This window comes from Ceratosolen solmsi, unplaced genomic scaffold (assembly GCF_000503995.2).
Source record: "Ceratosolen solmsi marchali unplaced genomic scaffold, CerSol_1.0 scaffold29, whole genome shotgun sequence".
In the NCBI taxonomy this organism is placed as follows: Eukaryota; Metazoa; Arthropoda; class Insecta; order Hymenoptera; family Agaonidae; genus Ceratosolen; species Ceratosolen solmsi.
Window position 1 is genome coordinate 6983658 of NW_011948417.1, and position 22177 is coordinate 7005834.

The window sequence follows — 22177 nt, forward strand, 5'->3', positions numbered from 1 at the left end:
ATTTATATATCCACCTGTTAATACTTTTGTTTGCTATACATCAATAAACATAAAACTGAACGTATCAATTATTCAAATTGTCTCTTAAATTCAAATTTTTGTTACGATAAGATTTATAAGCAGTGCATAAAACTTACATTAATTATAATTTGTGCTATTAAAGAAAACGACTAATTAATTTTCTTTTAAGTTGTTTAATGAAACATCACATAGTATTGTTCATAAAATTAATCATTCAAAATTAAACTCAGGATTTAATATAATATGGGATACATTCGTTATTAAATTAAAAATTAAATTAGGATAAAGCCATTAACAAAAAAAAAAAAAAACAAAAAAAAACAAAAAATACAAAAAAAACCAAAGAAATTCATTGTAAAGTTAAGTATGAATATGAAGGTAATTTGAATCCTAATAAGCGGAAAATTTATATTTCTTAGCTGTATATATTACAATTTTATTTCCAAAATTTTAAGAATGAAAATTTATTTTAATTATTGCATTGTTATAAGTAATGATAGAACTATAATAATTTTAAGTGCCCTCAAGGTGTAGTAATTAAACGCATTAAATTTTTCAATATAATTAAATTTACACACAACAGGAGAATTTTCCATACAGTTGCACCTAAAAATATCTATAATATTGTTTTGTCAATATAGACAAATATTTTGTATATTCATGCGCAGTAATAAAGTATCTTTGTAGTTAATAATTATTTCTAATAGAGCGCAACAGTAGATTAAATAACTAGTACATGGTTATATTAAATTACATAATTAAGATTAAATTTCATGATATATTATCTGGAATATATGCGTATAAACGGAATAAACATGAATTGCATATGTAGGTTGACGAACTGAAATTGTCTTAATATTTCTAAAGTGATGAATGATGTAAAAGATAATGTAACCAAAGTCTACGATAAAAAAGTTAATTTATTTTCTTCGTATCAATTGAAAATTTTTTGCTCGAGTTCTCGCATAGACGTCCAAGAAATAAAAAAAATTCTTGACAAACTGCGAAAATAAATTATAATTCATTTTTATATTGAAATTGTATCTACATTGTACAATAATTATATTAAAATATTTGTTTCGAACGCATACAATTTCATGCGCTACGGCAGTTGTAATAAGGTCCAGGCTATCAGAGTAAATGTATCTGTAGCTCTCGATAAATTGCCTATTTTTAATAGATTATAATTTTTGAATAATTTCGAATTCAATCTAAAGTACGTTTGAAATTATAAGGCTTCAGTGAAATTTGAACAATGCTAAGCAGTAGCGCTTTAAACGTTGTTTACGAAGCGATCTCGTTTACATTGGACGTTAGTGCTTTATATCCAAAGTCAAATAATATGTAAAATCGGGTGTGGGGGCAAATGGTCCGATAAAATATAATGGACATAATAGAGCGAGGGGTGGATTGTCCAACCGTTATTTAATCGTTGTTTGCTGTGTTCATTCGATACTCACAAGAGGCGAGGGCCACCTTACGAGGAAAGCTCCTCTTCTTCGGGCTCACCGGGGTCCACGCGCTTCTCAGGCCCTCGCACTTTCTTCCGCGTGATCCGCGCGTGGGCTGCGGCTCGTCTTCACGTCGCGAGTAGAATGCCGACGGCGAGATAAAGATAGAGAGGGAGGGATAGAGGTGAGAGTGGGATGAAAGATTCGCAGCCGAGCACGCGAGAATCGGCCTGGAGGAGCGACGCCGATCTCCTTGAGGATCGCGCGCTCTCTCGCGGACGCGCATCTCGAAGCAGCGCCGGGAGCAGCGCCTTTTCCTTTCTCTTTCTCCGTAGCAGTGGGAGGGCTCGAGCTCTCGAGCGGACAACCGAATAGCGGCCGCAGTCAGCCAGCCAGCGAGCAAACGGTGGCCGACGGGAGACGGAGCGGAGCCCAGGTAGAGCCGAGTAACCCAGCCGAGGGAAGCCGCCACGAGCAAGTCGAGCATCATGGGTCTCCAGGGTCTGCAGGGCGCTTTCATTCTGTGAGTCGACTTTGTTTAGCCTAGTCTACTCTTAGCCGCTTAGCGCCCGCCGGGCGTGTTTGTCTGGCTTACATTTGCCCGGCCGAGCTTTACTTTAGCGTATTGGAAAGCCGGTGGAGCGCGCTTGTTGCTCTGTGTAGAAACGATGGGAAGTGCTGTGTGTTTGTTTTTCATTTTCAAATTCCGCGATTGCGCACTCCTTGCCAATGCCCGAAACCCAATCGCGGAGACGCGACAGTAAAAGTGAAAAACTTCCATCCCCTTTTCCGAGATCTACGGAAGCCCAGCTACAGCCCCTTTCAAATTGACGTCATTGCGTTCGCGTCTGCTGCTCCTGTTGCTGCTGCTGCTGATTATTATTATTATTATTATTATTATTATTATTATTATTATTATTATTATTTATATTATTATTAGTATTATTATTATTATTGGTAGTAGTAGTAGTATTATTATTAGTATCATTATTATTATTATTATTATTGTTGTTGTTGTTGTTGTTGTTGTTTTCGTTGTCGTCGTCGTCGTCGTCGTCGTCGTCGTCGTCGTCGTTGTTGTTAATGTTAATATTGTTGTTATTAGTATTATGACTAATCACGAATCCACTCGATTCCATTGGAAGCTTTATATTCTCCCTTACACCACGAACTCGAAAACTATCATTAGTATATAAATACTTTAGCAAAATTGTTTGTTCATACTCATCGACGAGTCTATCCTTTGTCGCTTACAACTTGTCGCTTAGCGTCAGTGTTACTGGCGCCCGCGCATACCCACAGCTTTTTGAAGATCGCGGGTCTCAGCTGATACTGGCTATTTGGTTGATGCAGATTTTTAAACCCCACTCGCCTCCGGCCTCAAGATTGACTTTCACCTGATTTTTTTGCCACTAGGACTAATTCAGTAGGTGCAAGAGCGAGAGCAAGAGCGTGACCGATCGACGTAACACGCGAAATCTTACACGCACTTTCAAGGATTGATCTCGATATGCAGGCTTATACAGATTTATCTTTAGCATTAAGACCGTCTTTTAATTTTATTTCTCGTTTCATGCTTGTCCGTATACACGGGCGCGCACACCCACACGCGCGTGCACCAAAAATCATATGCAAGTGCGCATGGCTTTGGGAAGTATCATTTTTTAGTGCAAATGTATAGTAAATACGATGAACATAAATACGACAAATAATATATGTTGAAAATCAAATTCTTAGAATTGTAATTTCTTTGGTAATTAGCTTGGAATTATAAGACAACTAATGTATTAAATTTCTAATGATTAAAGAAATTAACAAAAGTAACAATAACTTTCTAAGAATTTCATTAATTTGGAAAATATATGATAATTTACCTATTTTAAATCAAATTTGCAAATTTTCAAATTCTAAATCTTAATAGTAATATAGTAATAATAAATATAGTAATATAGTTTTTGAATTTTCTAATCGATACATCCAAATAGTGTCTATAATATCTTAAATATACACGAAAAAAAAATTTATCGCATATGTATTCATTCGGCTTTAAACGGACGATGATGTAAATAAATGATTTATCAATAAAATAGAAAATTCATTATTATATTGTTATAATATCGAAAATCCGTCATGCAATTAAAAAATTCATTAACCCCTTAAAATAATTATATACTACATATCATTATAAATACATTGATATTTAAAAATTAAATTAATTTTATTTGAATCTATTCATATTAATAGCGTGTTCATTTTTACTTAGATTGTAAAAAAATTGAGTAGAATAATATAATTTTTCCTGGATTTGAATATATCAATGTTATTGTTAATTATAACCATATTAAAAATATAATAATTAATAGATATTATTACCGTGCTCCTTACCTAACTCATAACCTCAGTAAGTTATTTAATTCTTCATAACTGAGCGATTTAGGCTGAGGCTCCAAACAACTTCATAAGCCAAGATTATATAAAATATTATATAAAATGCTATTATCGGTTAATTAAATGCATGCATCGAGGCTTGCTATATTATATTCTAATACAAGAATTAAGTATTTTAAATCAAGATCATATTTCTAAGAAGCAGCTGGGTGATCGGTTGTAAGCAAATTTCCATTGTACGCCCAAGTGTGTGCGCACTCTCATTCTCAAGCGTAGATAAATAAAGGAAAGTTATTTCAATAGCTGTCGCAATAACATGTCACTATTGACGCATCCGCGAGGCTGCAAAAATCTGAAAAAAGAAAAAAAATCAAAGACTAATACGACATCGCATATTTTCATATTAACTGTGAAAAAATTGTTATCTTATGGATTCATATATAATACGATCGCTTGTCTACACGTGAGAGACAGCAGTAGAATATAGAAAGCGAGACGACTTTTCGCGGGGACTGAAAATACTTTTCGCCGGCCAATGTGCGGTTCTCTTTCCAACCACATACTATCTACATACATGTATAAATACTTAAGTGTATTTAAATTGCCGGTATACTTAAGCTAAACCATATAGATGACCTCGATCTCATTTTTATTATGAATTTGTTATTTTTTAATTTCTCTTGAAAATTTTCAAGATTTGTTATGCGGTAAAAAAATTTATGCCTCTCATAAAAATAAGGTACAAGAAATTAATTTCTTTTAAAGTATCATATATATTAATATTTATATGTAAGACTTTATGCACAAATATGAATGTATATATAAACTTACTTGTACTTCCTTTTATTACACTTCCATTCTTGGAATCTGACGTCCGACATCTTTGATGGCTCTATTATTTAAAAACTAACAATAAGTAAAATTTACCTGAGTACAAAATATATACCTGAATTAGTCCTCAGTTATTTTTCCATCTCTATAAGCATTTTAGTTTATGTATATTTGTTCTGATTCACGATTCATATATGAGTGAGGATGAAATGAAAATTTCACTTTAACAATTTAGAGAGCTACTATTGGAAACTGTTGGAACATATGCGAACATTTAAACAATCTACTGTTTCGTCAGATAAATTGTATAAGAATTCAATATTATGGAAATTGGTCTTTTTATGTACATATAATTAATTACAACAATTTTTATATTTAAAATTAATTATTACAAATTTATTTATAAGGTAGACAACATTTAACGATTATTTCAAATTGTATTAAAAGACATTTAGAAATCATAAGGAAATAAAAATTTGGTAAATATAATTATTTTCTCATTAATTGCCATTAATATTATAACCATTTTCGTATAATAATAAAATTACAAACACCAAAAATTTATTAAATATACAGTATTATAAGTTATTATTCATATGATATTCATTATATGTCACATATACTTCCATATTAATAACTTATTATTATTATTATTATATATAGCTAAACGTAAAAATGATCATTTGCATAACATTTTACATAATTGGAAGAAAAATACAATATCGTCAAGAAAATACTCAACACGACTCCATAAAAATAATCTTATATAATAAATGTATTGTACATAAATTAATTACTATCAATTATCGTAACTCAATTAAACTAAACTACATATAAAACTTCTATTAAATAGTTGAAAGATATTGATTGTATTATTAAGTAAATTTGCAAAATAATTTTTTTCATTAGAAACCTACGTATATTTATATTAAAAATTTATTAATTTACATTATCTTTATAAATTCATTTATTGAAAAATATTAGATATTATATAATGTAATAAATGAAAAATACTTATACTAATGTAAAAGAATAACAAATATAATTTTCATGTATGATATTCCTAAGTAACATTAACAATAATTATAATTTTTCAATAAATTAATTTCCCGGTCTATTATTATGCATATTATTAGTAGTAATTTATTTGCTTCTTTGAATTAAATTAATAAATTCTTTTCAACGTTGAATGATATTACATAAGATTTCTTATAGATAATATAAATAGTGCACAATTAGATTTACTAGATTCTGATTTCGTTTATATATGCAGATGATATTATTTTATCAATACTAATAATCAAAAGTTTTAAATATAATCCAAATTAAAGTTATATATATATATATATATATATATATATATATTAATATGAATGTTTTTGTTAATATTGATGAAATTATCTCTAAAAAAAAAAAAATTTATATTTTGATAAATCTATCTAAAAATAATAAAATTCAAAATAATATTCTATTTTAAAAGAAACATTTAAAATATTTAATATCTAATCGATTAAATTCAATCATTTAATAAATAATATTTTAATTTTAATGGAATTCATAATTTATACAAAATTCAAAATTTTCAACCTCTGTATGATATTTATGTATGCATAATGATATTTATGTATGTATCAATATAAACAAGTGATTATAAAATATTTGAATAATAGGCATTTATAGATAGAACATTTATAGAGAAATAAATAGATGTTGTCAGTAACTTTGAATAATGCAATAAAATACTGTTTAAAATACCTTTGAAATATAATTACAATTTTAAATAACTGAAAACTTTATAAATTGTTTTTTTAATAAGCATTAAATTTGATACAATTATTGTACTATTCACAAATTATTTTCATGTATTTATATCAATGTATTGTTTTTAAATATTAGAGTGTTTATTAAATTTTATTAAATATTTATATTACTGTATTTAATTACTCTTACAAAATTTTAAAAGAAAATAATATATAGCCAGAAAAAAATTTATCTCACAAATTTTTTCAATAGTATAATTAGATGTTAAAGTATTTTTTATTTATTTTACGAAATGCTATAGAATAACTTCCATATGCAATTTTAAAACATTTATTTATTACAATTTTTTCTCAAATTAAAAAAATTTTATTGCCTATTAACTTTTACAAATAGTTATTTATCGATTTTATTTTCGATCAAAAACTGGTTATTGCAATTTATAAATTTCCATTTATCAATTAACGACTCATATCGACATAAAAAGAAACAATATAATTTCATTTTATATTGAAAACACTTTTATTTAGAAATGTATTCAATAAATACATATAAATTAATCTGTTCTATTAAAGAAAAAATTAAATATATATGTATTTCTTTTATACTGAGAGCTACACTTGATATTTCTCTCGAGTAGTTTTAGTATATACAAGATATTAAACGATTAGAATTAAATAATTTAAAATATATTTAAATAATTAACATAATAGCATTTATGAAACTCCATGTACATGTGAATAAATATTAAAAGACTTAAAAACAAATAATATGTGATTTACAGTACATATAAGTTATTTATTTACATTAAGTTATAACTTATAATTATTTACATAAGGCCAACTAATTAATTTTGAAATTCTCTTTATATAATGTGTTAGTCCGTCATTTGTATATTGTCGATCATACTCCTGACTGTCTAATTTCTTAACTGGATTATTTTAATCCATAACTGTATAATGTTGTATTTCGTTACTTCCATATTAATTGCATTGAACAAATAGCGAATATAAGCAGAGTCTGTGTAGTAATTCTTATGTTAAATCTAAACGTTAATCAATCTTTAACGTCATCACTATTTCTATAAGATCATAAGAGAATAAATGTTGCTAATATATAATACCCAATTTAATCTATGATTAGGAAGAGTATGAGTCGAATATTTGCCATATAAATCAAAGTATTTTTAACTGTATCCCATATATCCATATTTTCTATCATCTCTACCCTTACTCCAATCATTTCACTATCTACCTGTACACATACATATATACTTATATATGCGTGCGCACACTCTTACGTACCTACTTGTATAAAAAAAAAAAAAAAAAAACTATACACACACTTTCGTTTTAAGTCTTAAGTTTTGGTACAAGATTCTTGTTACTTAATCAACTCCAATAGCTCTCTTCTTATAGCAAAGATCACGATAATCTTATCCAAATGAGGTAACCGTATACTTTCCTCTTAGTGATTCGAACTGTAATGACTCTCCATTTTCCTGTATTGTGTAAGAATCTATTTTCTTCTACTTTTAATCTCATCTCTAAACTTTTTATATCTATATCTGACGAGTATTTTAAGCATCTTTCAATTCGACATATTTAATACTTTTGTTAATCCGAACGTGAAATTTCATCAATATCATATTAATAGCTAAAATATAATATTTTGAAAGCTGTCTATTAAAATAATTTAATATTTTAAATCAATATATGATAATTACATATCGTATTTCTAATTTTCTGTATTTAATTTTGTTTTAATACAAATACTATTATCGAATCTAGTTATTTATAGATGTCTTTAAATAAATGTATACATTATTTACTAATGCTTAGTAATATTTATAATGTTCATTATGCATCCATTTTTTTTTTCTCAATACCTTACATTATCGTTCACATTGCTAAATAATATTGCTTCCCCTTTAAGTAACCCTGTACATCCAAGTAGAACAAACTAGTTATGGTACGACGGCATTAGTTTGGTTTGTTTTAAAGGTAACGAAAATAATTCACAATATAAATTAAAATCTTTCATATCATACATAGAAAAAATAAATTGTCGTATGTTTTTAACATAAACAAACTAATATTTTAATATTTGAAAATAATTAATTTGTTTTTTTTTTTTTATTATATGAGAAATAAAAAAACAGAGCGACACAAATGTATATGTATGTATATAAGTGTGTGTGTGCATTTGTCGGTCTTTACGTGCGCGCGCACTTGTGTGTATATAAATTTTTTGACTCGAAAATCACCATTTGATTTAAGATATGTGATATGAATTTAATTATTTTTCGCTAATAACGAAAAAAAAAAAAAAATTGCCACTCATTAACAGTATCTGATGAAAAAGAAAATGAAATGGTTTTCTTAATTTGTATTGATTCAAGATAAACGTATTTATTAAAGAATATTATTAATAATCAATGTAATGGCCACTCAAATATTTTATGATCTTGTTAACATATTAAACCTAAATAAAATATTTATCAATTGATGTTCAAAAACGTTGTTGGAGAAAATGGAAAAATTTTCTACAATAATATGAAACTTGAAATTTTGTTTAGTTTGCAGATTTGCTGTCTCTTGGCGTTAACGGTGGCAGTAACGAGAGATGAACAGCAATTATCAGATGTGCCTCTAATTCAGGGTATACCGATAATATCCTCACAAGCCCGGACTGCACGTATCGCAGGTAAATCCCACAAAATGTGAAATTTTCAAAATCATTCCTGACCCCTTCCTCGATAAATGTCATCATTACTTTAGCGTATTTCAGAATTTGTGTCATCACACAAGATACCAGATAACATTAATCACAAAGATGCTCGACTTCTTGATCGCATTGATCGTGAAAATGAGGAGGAAGAGGAGGATAAAGCTGATACTGACCTTGGAAACTACGGCAACTCAAGACTATTCTACGAGGATGAAGTACCGCTAAGAAGAACCTTGTCCCAGCAAAGTCATCATTACTCAAGTGGCAAGCAAAATCTCCGAGACAGAGATGAGACTTTTTCTGGCGTTCGTGTCAGGTGAACATTTATGATATTATATCTTCTTTTCAATTTATATTTTTGAAAATTATTTATGAGATTAATCTTTATATTTTATTCCGATATAACTATTGCATAACAGATATAACCCCATGATTTTATAAAAATAATTGTTAAAATTCTTTATACAGTCAGGATTATTTCAACACGGAAATTGAAAAAAGTTAGTGCTTAAAAAAATTATAAATCAATTACAAATTTTTTTACAATAAAGTAAATATTATTATATGTGATTATATATAATTAATAGTAAAGATTTTTATGTATATATTAATTTATAAAAAAATGTGCAAAATCATACTAAAACAGAAATTGTTGAATGTGAAATCTGTTTTTTTTATTAATATTTATTTAATCAAATACAAACTTCGTTAAAACTATAATTAAGGTATTTTGTTAAATTGTACTTTTAATTAGAGAATTTAAGCCAATAAGGTTAATATAAATAATATTTTATATGTATTTAAAATACTGCCGACTTGTCACATCTATCTTTAAATTTTTAGTAATACAATTGTTTTTCTAATCTCATGATAATAATCATTTTCAGTCTTGTTTATATCAATATGTTTTAACCTCTGATTGATAAAATTAATGATATTCTTAAGAAGATTTAACGTTTCATTTTTGAAAATAATAATGTAATTATTTTAATTTCAACGTAGTATATCTGAATTTAAGGAAAACATAGTATCTAATAAATTGAATATAAATAAACTATTAAACGAAGTATTATAAAACATAATATTCAAAAACATAATGCAGATTCAACATATTTAAATTAATATGATAGAATTTTTAATTTTAATTATACTTGATTAACTATTATAGTTATTAAATATGATCTAATGATAGTAAAAACAATTACCTAATATATTCTACATACATAATTAATATTTTGAAATAGTTCTTTCTGACTAAATTTTTCTTTATTATATCCAAAATATAATGAATATATTTGCGTCCCAAAGAGTACGTTACAAAAATGAAGTATTATATTAAATTATTAGTAAATTCTTCATGTATTTATAATATTTTGAGGAGAAAAGTTTTAATTAATAATGGGAATTATTTTTATTCATTAGTTATATATTTATTTTCAAAATAAGTTAATTTAAATAAGTTAATTGCACCGAACATGATAAATTTTTTTTTTGATTACTAATAATATATTGTTTACTTTAAATCTATGTTAGCCATGAAAACCCAACAACAATGCTACCAATTTTAACTACTCAAAGAGACAATCAACTTTTCGATTTTGTTCCGGTTAATATAATTCGAGAAGATGCCAAGGGAAATCCCTTCGCTCCATTCGATAATAAAAATTTTGAAGATCTCGGTGATATTAGTCTTGTGCCTGCAGGTTCCAACACTAGAATTCAGGTATATATATATGTATATATATATGTATATATATATAAGCTATTCGTTGAGAAATCTAAACAAATTATATAATTTAGGAAATTTTAAGAAAACCGATCACATCAAATCTGATAATAAATATATCATATCCTAAAGTACTTATGACATGCTGTTACTTAGCGTAGATCTTAGTATAAATAATTTTAAAAAATGTAGGTAATTAGAAAATTTATTCTTACATTAATTTTTAAGGAGCTATTTCACTTTTACTTTTGACATTCATTGAATATAATCCAGAAAATGAGTAATTCAATCATAAATATATAAGTAATGTAATATAAATTTAAAAATTTTATGAAATCCATCATCCTGTTTAAATCATTAATGGCGTTATCATTAAATACTATTAAATTTAATAGTATCTAAAATAATCTGACATTGATAGTGCTTTATTAATAATAATTAATAATTTCGTGTGGTACCTGTCATCCATAATTATAAAAATAAGAAAAATGGCCTTTACAGTGTTTTATAATTGTGAGTTTTTCATTTTACCGTTTGTCAATGTAAGCTAGATTATATAATTAACAAAATATTCTTAAAACTTAAAGATGATCAAGTAAGAGAAAATATTAATATAATCATATTATATAAGATATAAAAGTCGAAGGCATATGTAGTGTCATTAAGTATGGAGTGAATAATATACTTGAAAAAATAATAATAATAAATAAATAAATAGAAATCGAGATCATTTTCCGTATCTAGTACTCATTGTACTAAAAGGTGATTTTTTTTCAAACATGAAGGTAAAGAAAGGTCCGAACGGCAAAGATTATGAATACGAATACGTGTACTACTACTATGACGAAGAAGATGAAGGTAAGGGCGGGGCCACAGCTAGTAATTCACAAGAAGCACCTACGAGAACGTCGGCACCCACCTCGAATTCCGGAACACCACCAAGGCGCAGTAATCCTAACCGCAATAAGTATAGTACGCTTGACAGAACCACGACCATTGAACCCGTCATTAACGAGGTGATACCAAGCGGAAATGGAAGTAGGGCTAGACAACTAGATAACATTAACGTGGATATATCTGAAGAGAGATTGCCAACCAATACTCGCTTTCCACCGAGGTAATGACTTTTCCTTTCATTATTCGAACTAATGATTATGAACTACTCGCGGCTTGTTCAGTTTTGTTAATAAAGTGTACTACGGAGTTTTTATGTTTAATTGTCCAGGACATTATTTGCTTAAGAAAAAGTACGTATAATTCATTCGAGCGATCAAATCAACATCTTCTAAGCGATCTAACAGATACTTTATGCATGTAAGATAAGACAAAATATTTCCTATTTATAAAATATATTTTTAATTTTTTTTTTTTTTTTTTTTTTTTTTTTTTTTCAATTACATAATTAAAAATAATATCGGCAATTATAATGATAATAATTATTATAATAAATTTATCAGTATATAAAATTTATTAATACTTAATGTTTTAATACTGAACCCGACAATATCATAAATTCTATATTTGTTAAATTAGATTCTATTTGACAAAGAATTCTTTGACAGTTTATAATATAATTTGTTTAAATATTGCCTAAATTTTCATCGATAAAAGTAAAAAAACTCTTATTTTAATATTAAAAACTACAAGATTATAAATACATTAAGACAATAATAATAATCAACGAATTTCATATTCGTAAATATTTTACGATCAAATATACTATGAATGTTCGTCAATATATTTTTAATGAGACTTAAAACTCTTTTTATACAAGTATAAAGAAAATTAACAATTCAAAATGAATTTCTATTGCTATTGAAAGCAGTCTTTTATGTGTCTTTTATCTAATATGCTAATACCAAAGTTGTTAGAATTATACATCTGATATAATTTATAGACTTTGGAACATGGAAATTAGTTGCCACCCGAAATACTTAAAATATATAAAATATATTAGCTAATCACAAAAAAAAGATACACGAAATTATTCTTTTTGATCTAGTATTTTCATGATATTTTCCACTCTTACGCTGCTAGCATCATATAAATTCTTTATTAATAAATTCTTATTTTAATTAAAAACACATTCTTCTTTTTACATGAGTATACTTAAATTAAGAAACTGAAAGTTACGAAATATCACGTCACTCATCTAAAATGTAATTTTATAGAGGAAGTTCTTCTACTATATTCAGCTATTGAGAAATAATTATTTTCTTCATTTTTCTTTTTTTTTTTATGTGTTCATTAATCATTTATCTGCAATTAAAAAAAATATTAAACAATAATTATAACTAATTTTTAATGCCAATTGTATTTGTAATGCATTTATATAATCAAATAAGCTAATAAATATTAATCAAAATTTATTAATCAAAATTTATTATAAATTAATTGTATAATATTATTTTTGAAAATTTCTTTTTATGATGGTATTATAAAACAATACACATAACTCTATTTTATTTATCAAAAAAGAGTCCTAATGTGTTTAAATATCGGAAAAATGTATAAATTTATTTTCACAGTTATGAAACTATTTTCTATATAAATAATTTTGTCATAAATATAATCGTTAAGTTTTGCAGGCTGTTGTAACACATATTTTAACATTTTAAGTAAGTAATTTATAAAAAAAAAATAAGCTCTTTTACATGTTCTTTAACTTTTTGACTTATGACTTTTTGATCTTATAACTCTTGAAACATGTTTGTCTTTGTGCCTAAGTTTGCATTAGTAATTTCAGAATAATATATTCTATAAGATTTTTCTGACCTGTTTAAATAATAAGTCTAAACAATTATCATGCATACACTGTATCTGAAAATACAATAGGCAATAAAAAGTGTATGATTGATTACTCGCTCAATTCACTTGGTTGGCGTTGGTCCAATTATTTGAAGCGTTGGCCATTATCTGCGAGTGAAAACGATACTTTCCCGTACGAGCGAGCATGTGTGCAAGACGAAAATAAAAATTAAATAATATGTCGAACATACTTTCGCATCAGAATTAAAAACAGAAGAATTAAGTGAGATCAATTCAGTCTCGCGTAGATAATTTTTTTAACGTTAATTACAAGAATGTAGAAAACGTAGTAAAGTTAATTCTTTTAATCTCATTGTTAATAATCACTACACTTTAGAATATTCTATGTATTGTATGTATTCGACTGTGGCGAAGATAATTTATACCTTATAGTGAATTAAATACTTATCAATTAGAAATATAATTCAAGCAGGTAATTTATTGAATTTGCCGTTTCTAGTGCTGGGAAATTGCACATTGTTATTACTTTAACACCAAGGTATCAGAGATTTTCGATTATTCGAATGATTATTTACACCTTCGAATAATCTAATAATACAACAGTATAAAATCATTAAAAATAAATTCATAATTTATAAATAGTAAATTAACGATATAAAAATTCAATTCTATCCAATATAATTTTAATTAATCATTATAAATTATAATTATTAAATTTTCCTATATCATAATAAATTATATTTATATTATCATCGTGATACTGCTTGACAGATAATGCTTGATAGAATATTAGAAAATCTGATATTTATACATTGTACATATGACTGATTATAAAAATTGTATAAAACTATTTTTTAATAAAATTTCATACTTTTTGTAAAATTTTAATAGATAGATTTCGATAGTCAATAAAATCATTATTTACTTGAGCCAGTCCCTGAGTCACATTTAATTTAAAAAATCTGTTAAACAAAATTTCTAAAAACTTTTTTATAATGAAAGAAAAATAATAGAAAACCCACGCAATTCAACAAATTAATAATTTTTTTTACATTTATTCGCAATAACCGGGCTCAATTATCATGTTTATAATATACTTTTCGTATGATTTGGAATCCGGGATCATATTGAAAATTGAAAGCAAGCACGTAAAATTATTCAGATCGCGAGTGAATCAAGCCGCAGATACAACAGAGCGCGTCAACCGGGTTCGAGGTAATCGTCAAAGAACTACTCTTGACTCTATCGATTCAAGCAGCTTTCGAGGCCAGCAGGAGGGTCCGGAATTTCCACAAAATCTTCCAAATGGGCCTGTAAGATTCCTTGGAGTGACGCCTAACGAGGGCAGCGAAGATAAAACGACATCACGTGTTCGTAACAGACCTCAAAAGGTTCAAGAACCCGCACCTGTCCATGAAAGTTATGAGGATCCAACGTACACGAGGAAGCGACCGGTAGTTGAACAATATGATGTAAAGCTTTCGACCTAAATGCCTACTATTTTTATTAAAAAATATGAAATTATTCTATGTCACATTCTCTAATAAGTAATTCACTCAATTAACTTCAATTTAATGCAGATACTCCCATCTATGAAAATATTAAATTCTTTTATAAATTATTAAATTTATAAATTATATATAATTATACAGATATTATGGATCTCTAATTGGTAATATTTGAGAAATAATAGATAGCATATACATACACAGATCATATGTTTTTAAAATAAATTATATTTTCATTAATTCATTATTTATTAATTTATTCGATATTAATTCATATGTTAATATAAAGTTCTTGTCTAGGTGCATATTATACACATACAATTAATTGTAAATATGTCTAGCTAAACTAATAATTAAGTGGTATTATGCCATTTCACCTTCGTACAGCGAACACAATATTATAAATCTTTTTTATGTTGCATTTCAAAAAAATCTAGTAAAAGATATTTATATATTTTTTAACTCTCCATATAATATAATCGTTGTTTAATATATTTAATTCTTCAATTAAATTAAAGATATAGAATTTTTATTGTTGGCGAACGTCAACGTATATTAATAACATTGAAATAATAATATTTATTAATATTATTTAACATTATAATATCTCTATAATTTATGAATTTTTTAAAAGATAATTTAAGAGTGAAGATAAAACAGTGTTTAGAAAATTAATGAATTTTTAAAATTTGTAAAAAATCTTCTATTTATTATTTATTACGGCCGTTTCTTTAATAATAAATCATTTGAGCAAATAAAAGCCTGTTGCGTTTTTATAGAACTCGGATGGTCAAGAGAAAATTCAGCTTCAAACCCAAACTCAATTCCGACAACATCCATATTCAAGTAAAGACGATGAGTTCAGTGCACCTATTCCTATGAGTTCAACTTCGAGAAATTTACCAGAAGACAGAGACTTTTATACAGATCTCATAACGGAAGTTACTGATAGCCCCACTACTCAAGTACCTCAAGCAATGGATAAAGTCGCATTGGATTTATACGCATTTCTACAGCAAGGACGTAGTAACCTGGTAGATTTCGTGAAGGATATCGATGATGATAGTTCGACTACCGAGCCTCCATTTAACTTCGGAGAGATTACTACCATGGCAGAAAGTGATATTGAAGACTACACTTCAACTGCAGGTCCACCAACAACTACTCCTACAACCACTAGTACAAGTACAACGACTACACCGGCGACGACTACAACTACAACCACGACCACTGCTGCACCGCCATCAAGTACCGAGGAAGCAAATAATGTGGTACCAGCTCTTGGTCGCGGTAAATTCCGAAGGCCAACAGTAGGCGGTCCTGTTGTATCCCGAAATCGATTTAAGTCAGGCGCTATCTTACCAAATTCAAACAGTGCTGAACCTAAGCCTACTGAACCTAGCTCGGTGAATAGCTCGACACAGAAAATTCGTGGCCGTTTTGGTCAGGCTTCAGGGAACGGAGGTTTTAAACGCGCTAGACCCTCGGGACACAAACAATCACAACAGCCGAGTGCCAGTTTAGATGAACAAGTGCAAAAAGAGAGCGCAGATAAAGTAATTGTCGAAGGGAAGCCTGGGCCTGGTCGAGGTCGCTTTAGGGGAGCAGCAGCTCGCTCAGGTTCACAAGCTAAAACAACATCTGGAACGCTAATACGAGATAAAGTGACGACTACAACGGGCAACCCGTCTTCGTTAGGACCTGTACATCGACCTGGTGGCTTCAATAAACTCAGTCCTATTGCTAGACGACGTGGAAATCGGCCAGCTGTTGAACAGAGTATTTATATTATTTTTTTATACGTAATAAACATGAAAATTATACAAATTTAGTCCAAAGTTAAATGCCACAAATCAAGTATCAATTAAACTACACTTCTTTAAATTTATTTAATCGAAATGCTTTACACTAAATAGAAGCTATCTTTGTAGTATACTATTTATTCCTATTTTTTAATTAAAATCAAATAAAATAAAATATAACTGTAAACTAATTTATATAGACAAATTAATTAATTATTAATATAATGATTAAAATATAAGTTGAGCGATTTTATTTTCCTTATAGCATTGAAACTTAATGATTCAATTTGATCAAATTGATATGATATTTTTATTGCCAATCTTATGTTTATTTGCCAATAAAGAATATAGATTCAAAGAGATTTTTATATTCGCATATAGAAACGTCAGTAATAATATTAATAATGAAAAGTATAATTTGCTATTTTAAAAATTTGTTCATTGAAGAATTATCATTTAAGAGTTAAATTATATTTAAAAATTTTAATAAAAATAATAAATAAAATTATTGTCCTTTAATTAAAAAAAATTTTATTTATCAAATAGCTTTATATTAAATACATTGAAAATAATTGAAAAAGTATTAACATTATTTTATTTATATTAAATAATTTCAATGTTCATATATAGACTCACCATCAAGCGAACAAACAACATCTTCGGTAAGTCCGGGCCAGGAAAGTAGTTCTAACGAACAACAACGACCATTATCTAAATTACCAACAATTGGATTACGACCTAAGCCACTTAACAAACCCATCATTAAACCCGGTGCTGGAAGATTAAATTTAAGACCCAGGCCAGGACAATCTACGCCCTCGTCAACGGCCGAAGCTGTTGCGGTAGACGCGGCATCCTCGCCACCTACCGTTGAAGCTGCAGCTGATGAACCAGCAAGTGAGGGTACAGAAGAAGAAACTAGAGAAGTATGTCGATCGGCTTATTCGGAAAATGTTACTTACCATTTTAAATTAAAAATAGAATATTAAGAATTCGAATATTCAAGTGTGAAAAAGCAGTGATTATTAAATAATTATTAAATCTTTTTATACTAATCAATGCTCATCACAAATTTGTTAACTATTTTGTATTAAAACATAATTAAATTTAGAAAATAATATTATTTAATCTATTACTACGTTCAACTGTTAAATTTATTAATCTAAACTATTAAATTATAAAATTCTATTAATAAAATAGAATGAAATAATCTATTAAAAATGATTTATCCATCATTAATAATATTACTAAATTAATATTGCTATAATCTAATAGTATTAATTTAAACAATTAATATTAATATTAATTAGATAATTAGAAGGTTATATATTTTTTTTAAATAATATTTTAAAATAGCGTATATAATAAAACTCCTCCTCTTATGTATATTTTTTATAAACGCGCGCACACACACAAACACACACACACAAAATGACTCGCACGCCTAATGGTTTCTATCAGAATATTTGGTAATTAAGAAACTTTTATGAATGTAATGCGATAAGAATCCAATAATTAAATGAAATAAGTGAAAAAAACTATTCCAGGCACCTGTTGAGTCGAGTCCAGCAGCACGTCCTGTTACAGTCAATCCTTTAAATAAGCTGCGCAATCGTAATAGAATACAAGTGCAACCGAAGACGACGACTGCAAGAACACCTTTACCACCGGCTTCTCGACGCTCCCCCCTACTATTACCTCGTCGCAAAACAACGGAGACGCCAATCGAAGTAGCTGAGCCCGTTACAGATGCTCAGCTAGATGCTGCTCCTGCTTCCGACGAATCTGAAACAACACAGTCATCCCCATCGGCTTCCGAGGCTAATATCCCAATTACTTTGAAACACGAGGAGTCAAGCAAGAGTCTGAGCAGTTTATTAACGCCTAGACGTAGGATAGCTTTGAGAAGACCGGGGCAGCCAATATCTCTCGCTTCTGAGTAAATTCTATCCAAGCTTAGAGTGATTGACTCGGATAAAGTAATGTAACGAACCGAGCTTACTTATTCATAAAATGTACTAACGCAGCTCAACTTATCATTTCAATTCAATAGACACAAAGCTTCATACTCTTGGAATACGTTCATACGTTGGAAAACCCTACGTTACAAGAGTATCGTTTAAGCAGAGTTCTCAAAGTACTTATTTTCACAATTGAAACTGTTAGCTAGCAAGATTTGGATTTTCTATAATTAAATAATATAACGCTAATACGTAAACCATTGGTTCAAGCTTAGAACTAATGCAATACTAAATTTTGAAATTCCGTACATTTTTCACTCACTATTATATGGCAAAGTTTCAATGTAAACAAAAAATTGGAGTGTACACTTTGTGAGTGAGACTAAGAAACCGATATTAAAAAGTTGGGTATCTGTAACGCCGCTCATGAAATCACTGAATATTTTAGTAGTTGAAACATCAAATTCATTGAATTATTGTGTAATCTTGGTAACACAATTACGCGACTACTTACCTATTCCAACGTATTCAACTTTATTTTATATTTAATATCATTGAGAGATGTTGCATTTGACGGTTTATTTTCATCTTTGCATCTCTGCTTTGAATTTATTACGAGACAATTTTTTGTTACTGTAGTTGTGTAACAAAAAGTATTAAGGCTTCGTATAAAGACAAAAATACATTAAAGAAAACATAAGCCTCGTAAAGGTTTATCGTAATTTCTTCATTTGTACCGTGCTATTGGAGAAAATGGTTATATCTACATAAGCATGTTGCTTAACAAACATCTTTTTTAATTTAAAGAAATATGAAAGTCATTTCGAAAAATACTATTATACTATCTGAGCAATATAATGCAAACAATACATTTGTATTAATTTGAAAGTTGTTACATAATGTAATTTTATCATTCTATTCATTTAATTGCAAATGTTACTTTATGACAACGTACGTAAAACACAAGAATCGTAATGAAAGTTTGGTAAAATTTATAATTATTCATATTTAAAATTTAAAATTTGCTTAAGTTTTGATAAATAAATTATTAGTGTAATAGCTTATATACCTCACATATCATCAATATCCGTTTTATATTTCTTGTATTAATTTCAAATTCAAAAAAAATTACCGCACATTCAATGAACATAATACTGCGACGACTATTTATATGTAATAAAATAAAAAAATTGTATATTTTCATATATTCTCTACAGTTACGATGCGAGTAAATATGATGCGTTAATTATGATTTTGATACTATATAACATAATATAATTACTTAAAAAAAATGCAAATGGCACTTTTATTCATCGATTAATTTTGGCAATGAAGTAAATTATGATATTTTTTGTACTTATATATATATATATATATATATATATATATATATATATATATATATATATATATATACATACATTGCTTATCTCACAATATATATATATATATATATATATATATATATATATATACATACATTGCTTATATCACATTTACTGAAAGAATGCATAAATCATTTTTATATCAAGATTATTAAAATACCATTCCTTATACATTATATTTTTAACTTTATTCAATCGTTAAACATTTTATAATTATGCTCATTCCCAGTTATTTTTCATAACCTAATTTCAAAAAGATTTTGTTTCATATATTTATGTTCAAATTTGTTTTTTAGTTTGATTAACATACAAGAATACAATATTCGACAATATAGAACTATTCATGTTATATATTTGTTATACATTTGAGTATACGGGATTACAGCATATGGAGTAAGGAAAATTAAATAAATGATTTATTTAATTAAACGTAAACGTTCTTCTACGTTACAAAATTACTCGATTTACATTAAATATATTAGTTTCGAATTAGATTATAAGCTAAATTTGCGAATTTTTTTCTTACAGAAGAATTACATTTTTTTACTTGAACAACTTACTACTGTCTTATATAACTTTTGTCTTATATATTATTTTATAACTGAGAACATGGAAGTATACATGGAATATGTGGCTCACTGATTGGTTAATTTTATATAATTTGCATTATATCGTAAAATGACAATTTAATAATTAAAATGATATTTGTAAAATAGATTTGTATATATCTGTAGAACAGATATGAAAATATATATGTGCAGTAATTTTATTTGAAATTATAACACGAAACAAGATCTTCCTTGGTCCATGCACAATAATAAAATGCATGGGAAAACTTTATATTCTATGAACGCGAGAAGGCTGATTAAAATTTTATTATGTATTAAATAAACTAAAGGAATTATTTGCTTCAAAGCAAATTCTGAAAATTTATTATTAACAAATGTTGAAATCTTAAATAATGTGATTAATAAAAAAATATTTTTTGATTTATAATGTTAAGATTTGCAAATAACATAACTGAATAAAAATTATAATAAATTATATTTGATTATTTTTCTTCTCTTATTTATCATGCATTAACTTTTTAAGCTTTTAAAAACTTGAAATTTTTATTATTAGAGGAAATACTTGTACATACACATACATTTGGCAATCAAAAATTTATTTCTTAATATTATGTAATAATTATAATTTTTATATTAGAATACATATGAGGAATAAAATATAATGAACTATTACAGTAACTCTATACAGTATAGAGACTTATTAGAATTAAATTTTCGAGTATTAAATTACAAAGTAATTAAATATATTTGCATTAGTTCTAAAATAAAATTTTCATCACGTATGCATGTAATGTCAATAACTTCGTATTCTGTAATAAAAGCAAATACGAGAAAAACACTTTTTAATTTTATAATAAATCGCAACCTCTTAATTTCGAGCCCCAAACAACTGTCGTCATATATTATATTTTTAATTATGGAATATTTTTATATATTTATTATTATAAAATTGAAATTAAGAGACTGATTTTTTTTTACTCACGCAAAACATATTTAATTATAATATGTTCAGAATTGGGACATTTTCCAAGACCTTGGGCTTTCGGAAATTTATAATCCTTTTATTTAGTATTTTGTAAACATTATGTTTCTCGGAATACTCAAACCTGGAGCTTTACATTCCCGGAATTCTCGAATCTTCTAAAGCTTGATTCTCGAATGCCCTGCAAGTTAGTTTAGTCTTCGCATACCAACACCGGTCCATTCTAGCCAGCTAACTAAGCTGTCACGTGGATATTTAAAGGAAGCACACGACGAGACACACGCTTATCAGCCAGG

At 27.4% G+C, this 22177-nt stretch overlaps 1 protein-coding gene across 2 annotated transcripts; it reads left to right on the top strand.

The window, feature by feature from the left end:
- Window positions 1-1651: 1651 nt before the first annotated feature.
- On the top strand, window positions 1652-19788 carry LOC105359770 (mucin-17). Of its 2 annotated transcripts, none has more exons than XM_011496449.1 (9): window positions 1652-1995; window positions 9028-9155; window positions 9240-9495; window positions 10713-10902; window positions 11691-12022; window positions 14837-15146; window positions 15962-16961; window positions 17615-17910; window positions 18532-19788. In XM_011496449.1, exons 1-9 carry the CDS (start codon window positions 1961-1963, stop codon window positions 18925-18927), a joined length of 2943 nt encoding a protein of 980 aa, XP_011494751.1. In that variant the 5' UTR covers window positions 1652-1960; the 3' UTR covers window positions 18928-19788. The 2 variants fall into 2 exon arrangements, with proteins under 2 accessions (XP_011494751.1, XP_011494752.1); XM_011496450.1 differs by having other exon boundaries at window positions 1653-1995; window positions 14837-15128.
- The last annotated feature ends 2389 nt before the right edge of the window (window positions 19789-22177 follow it).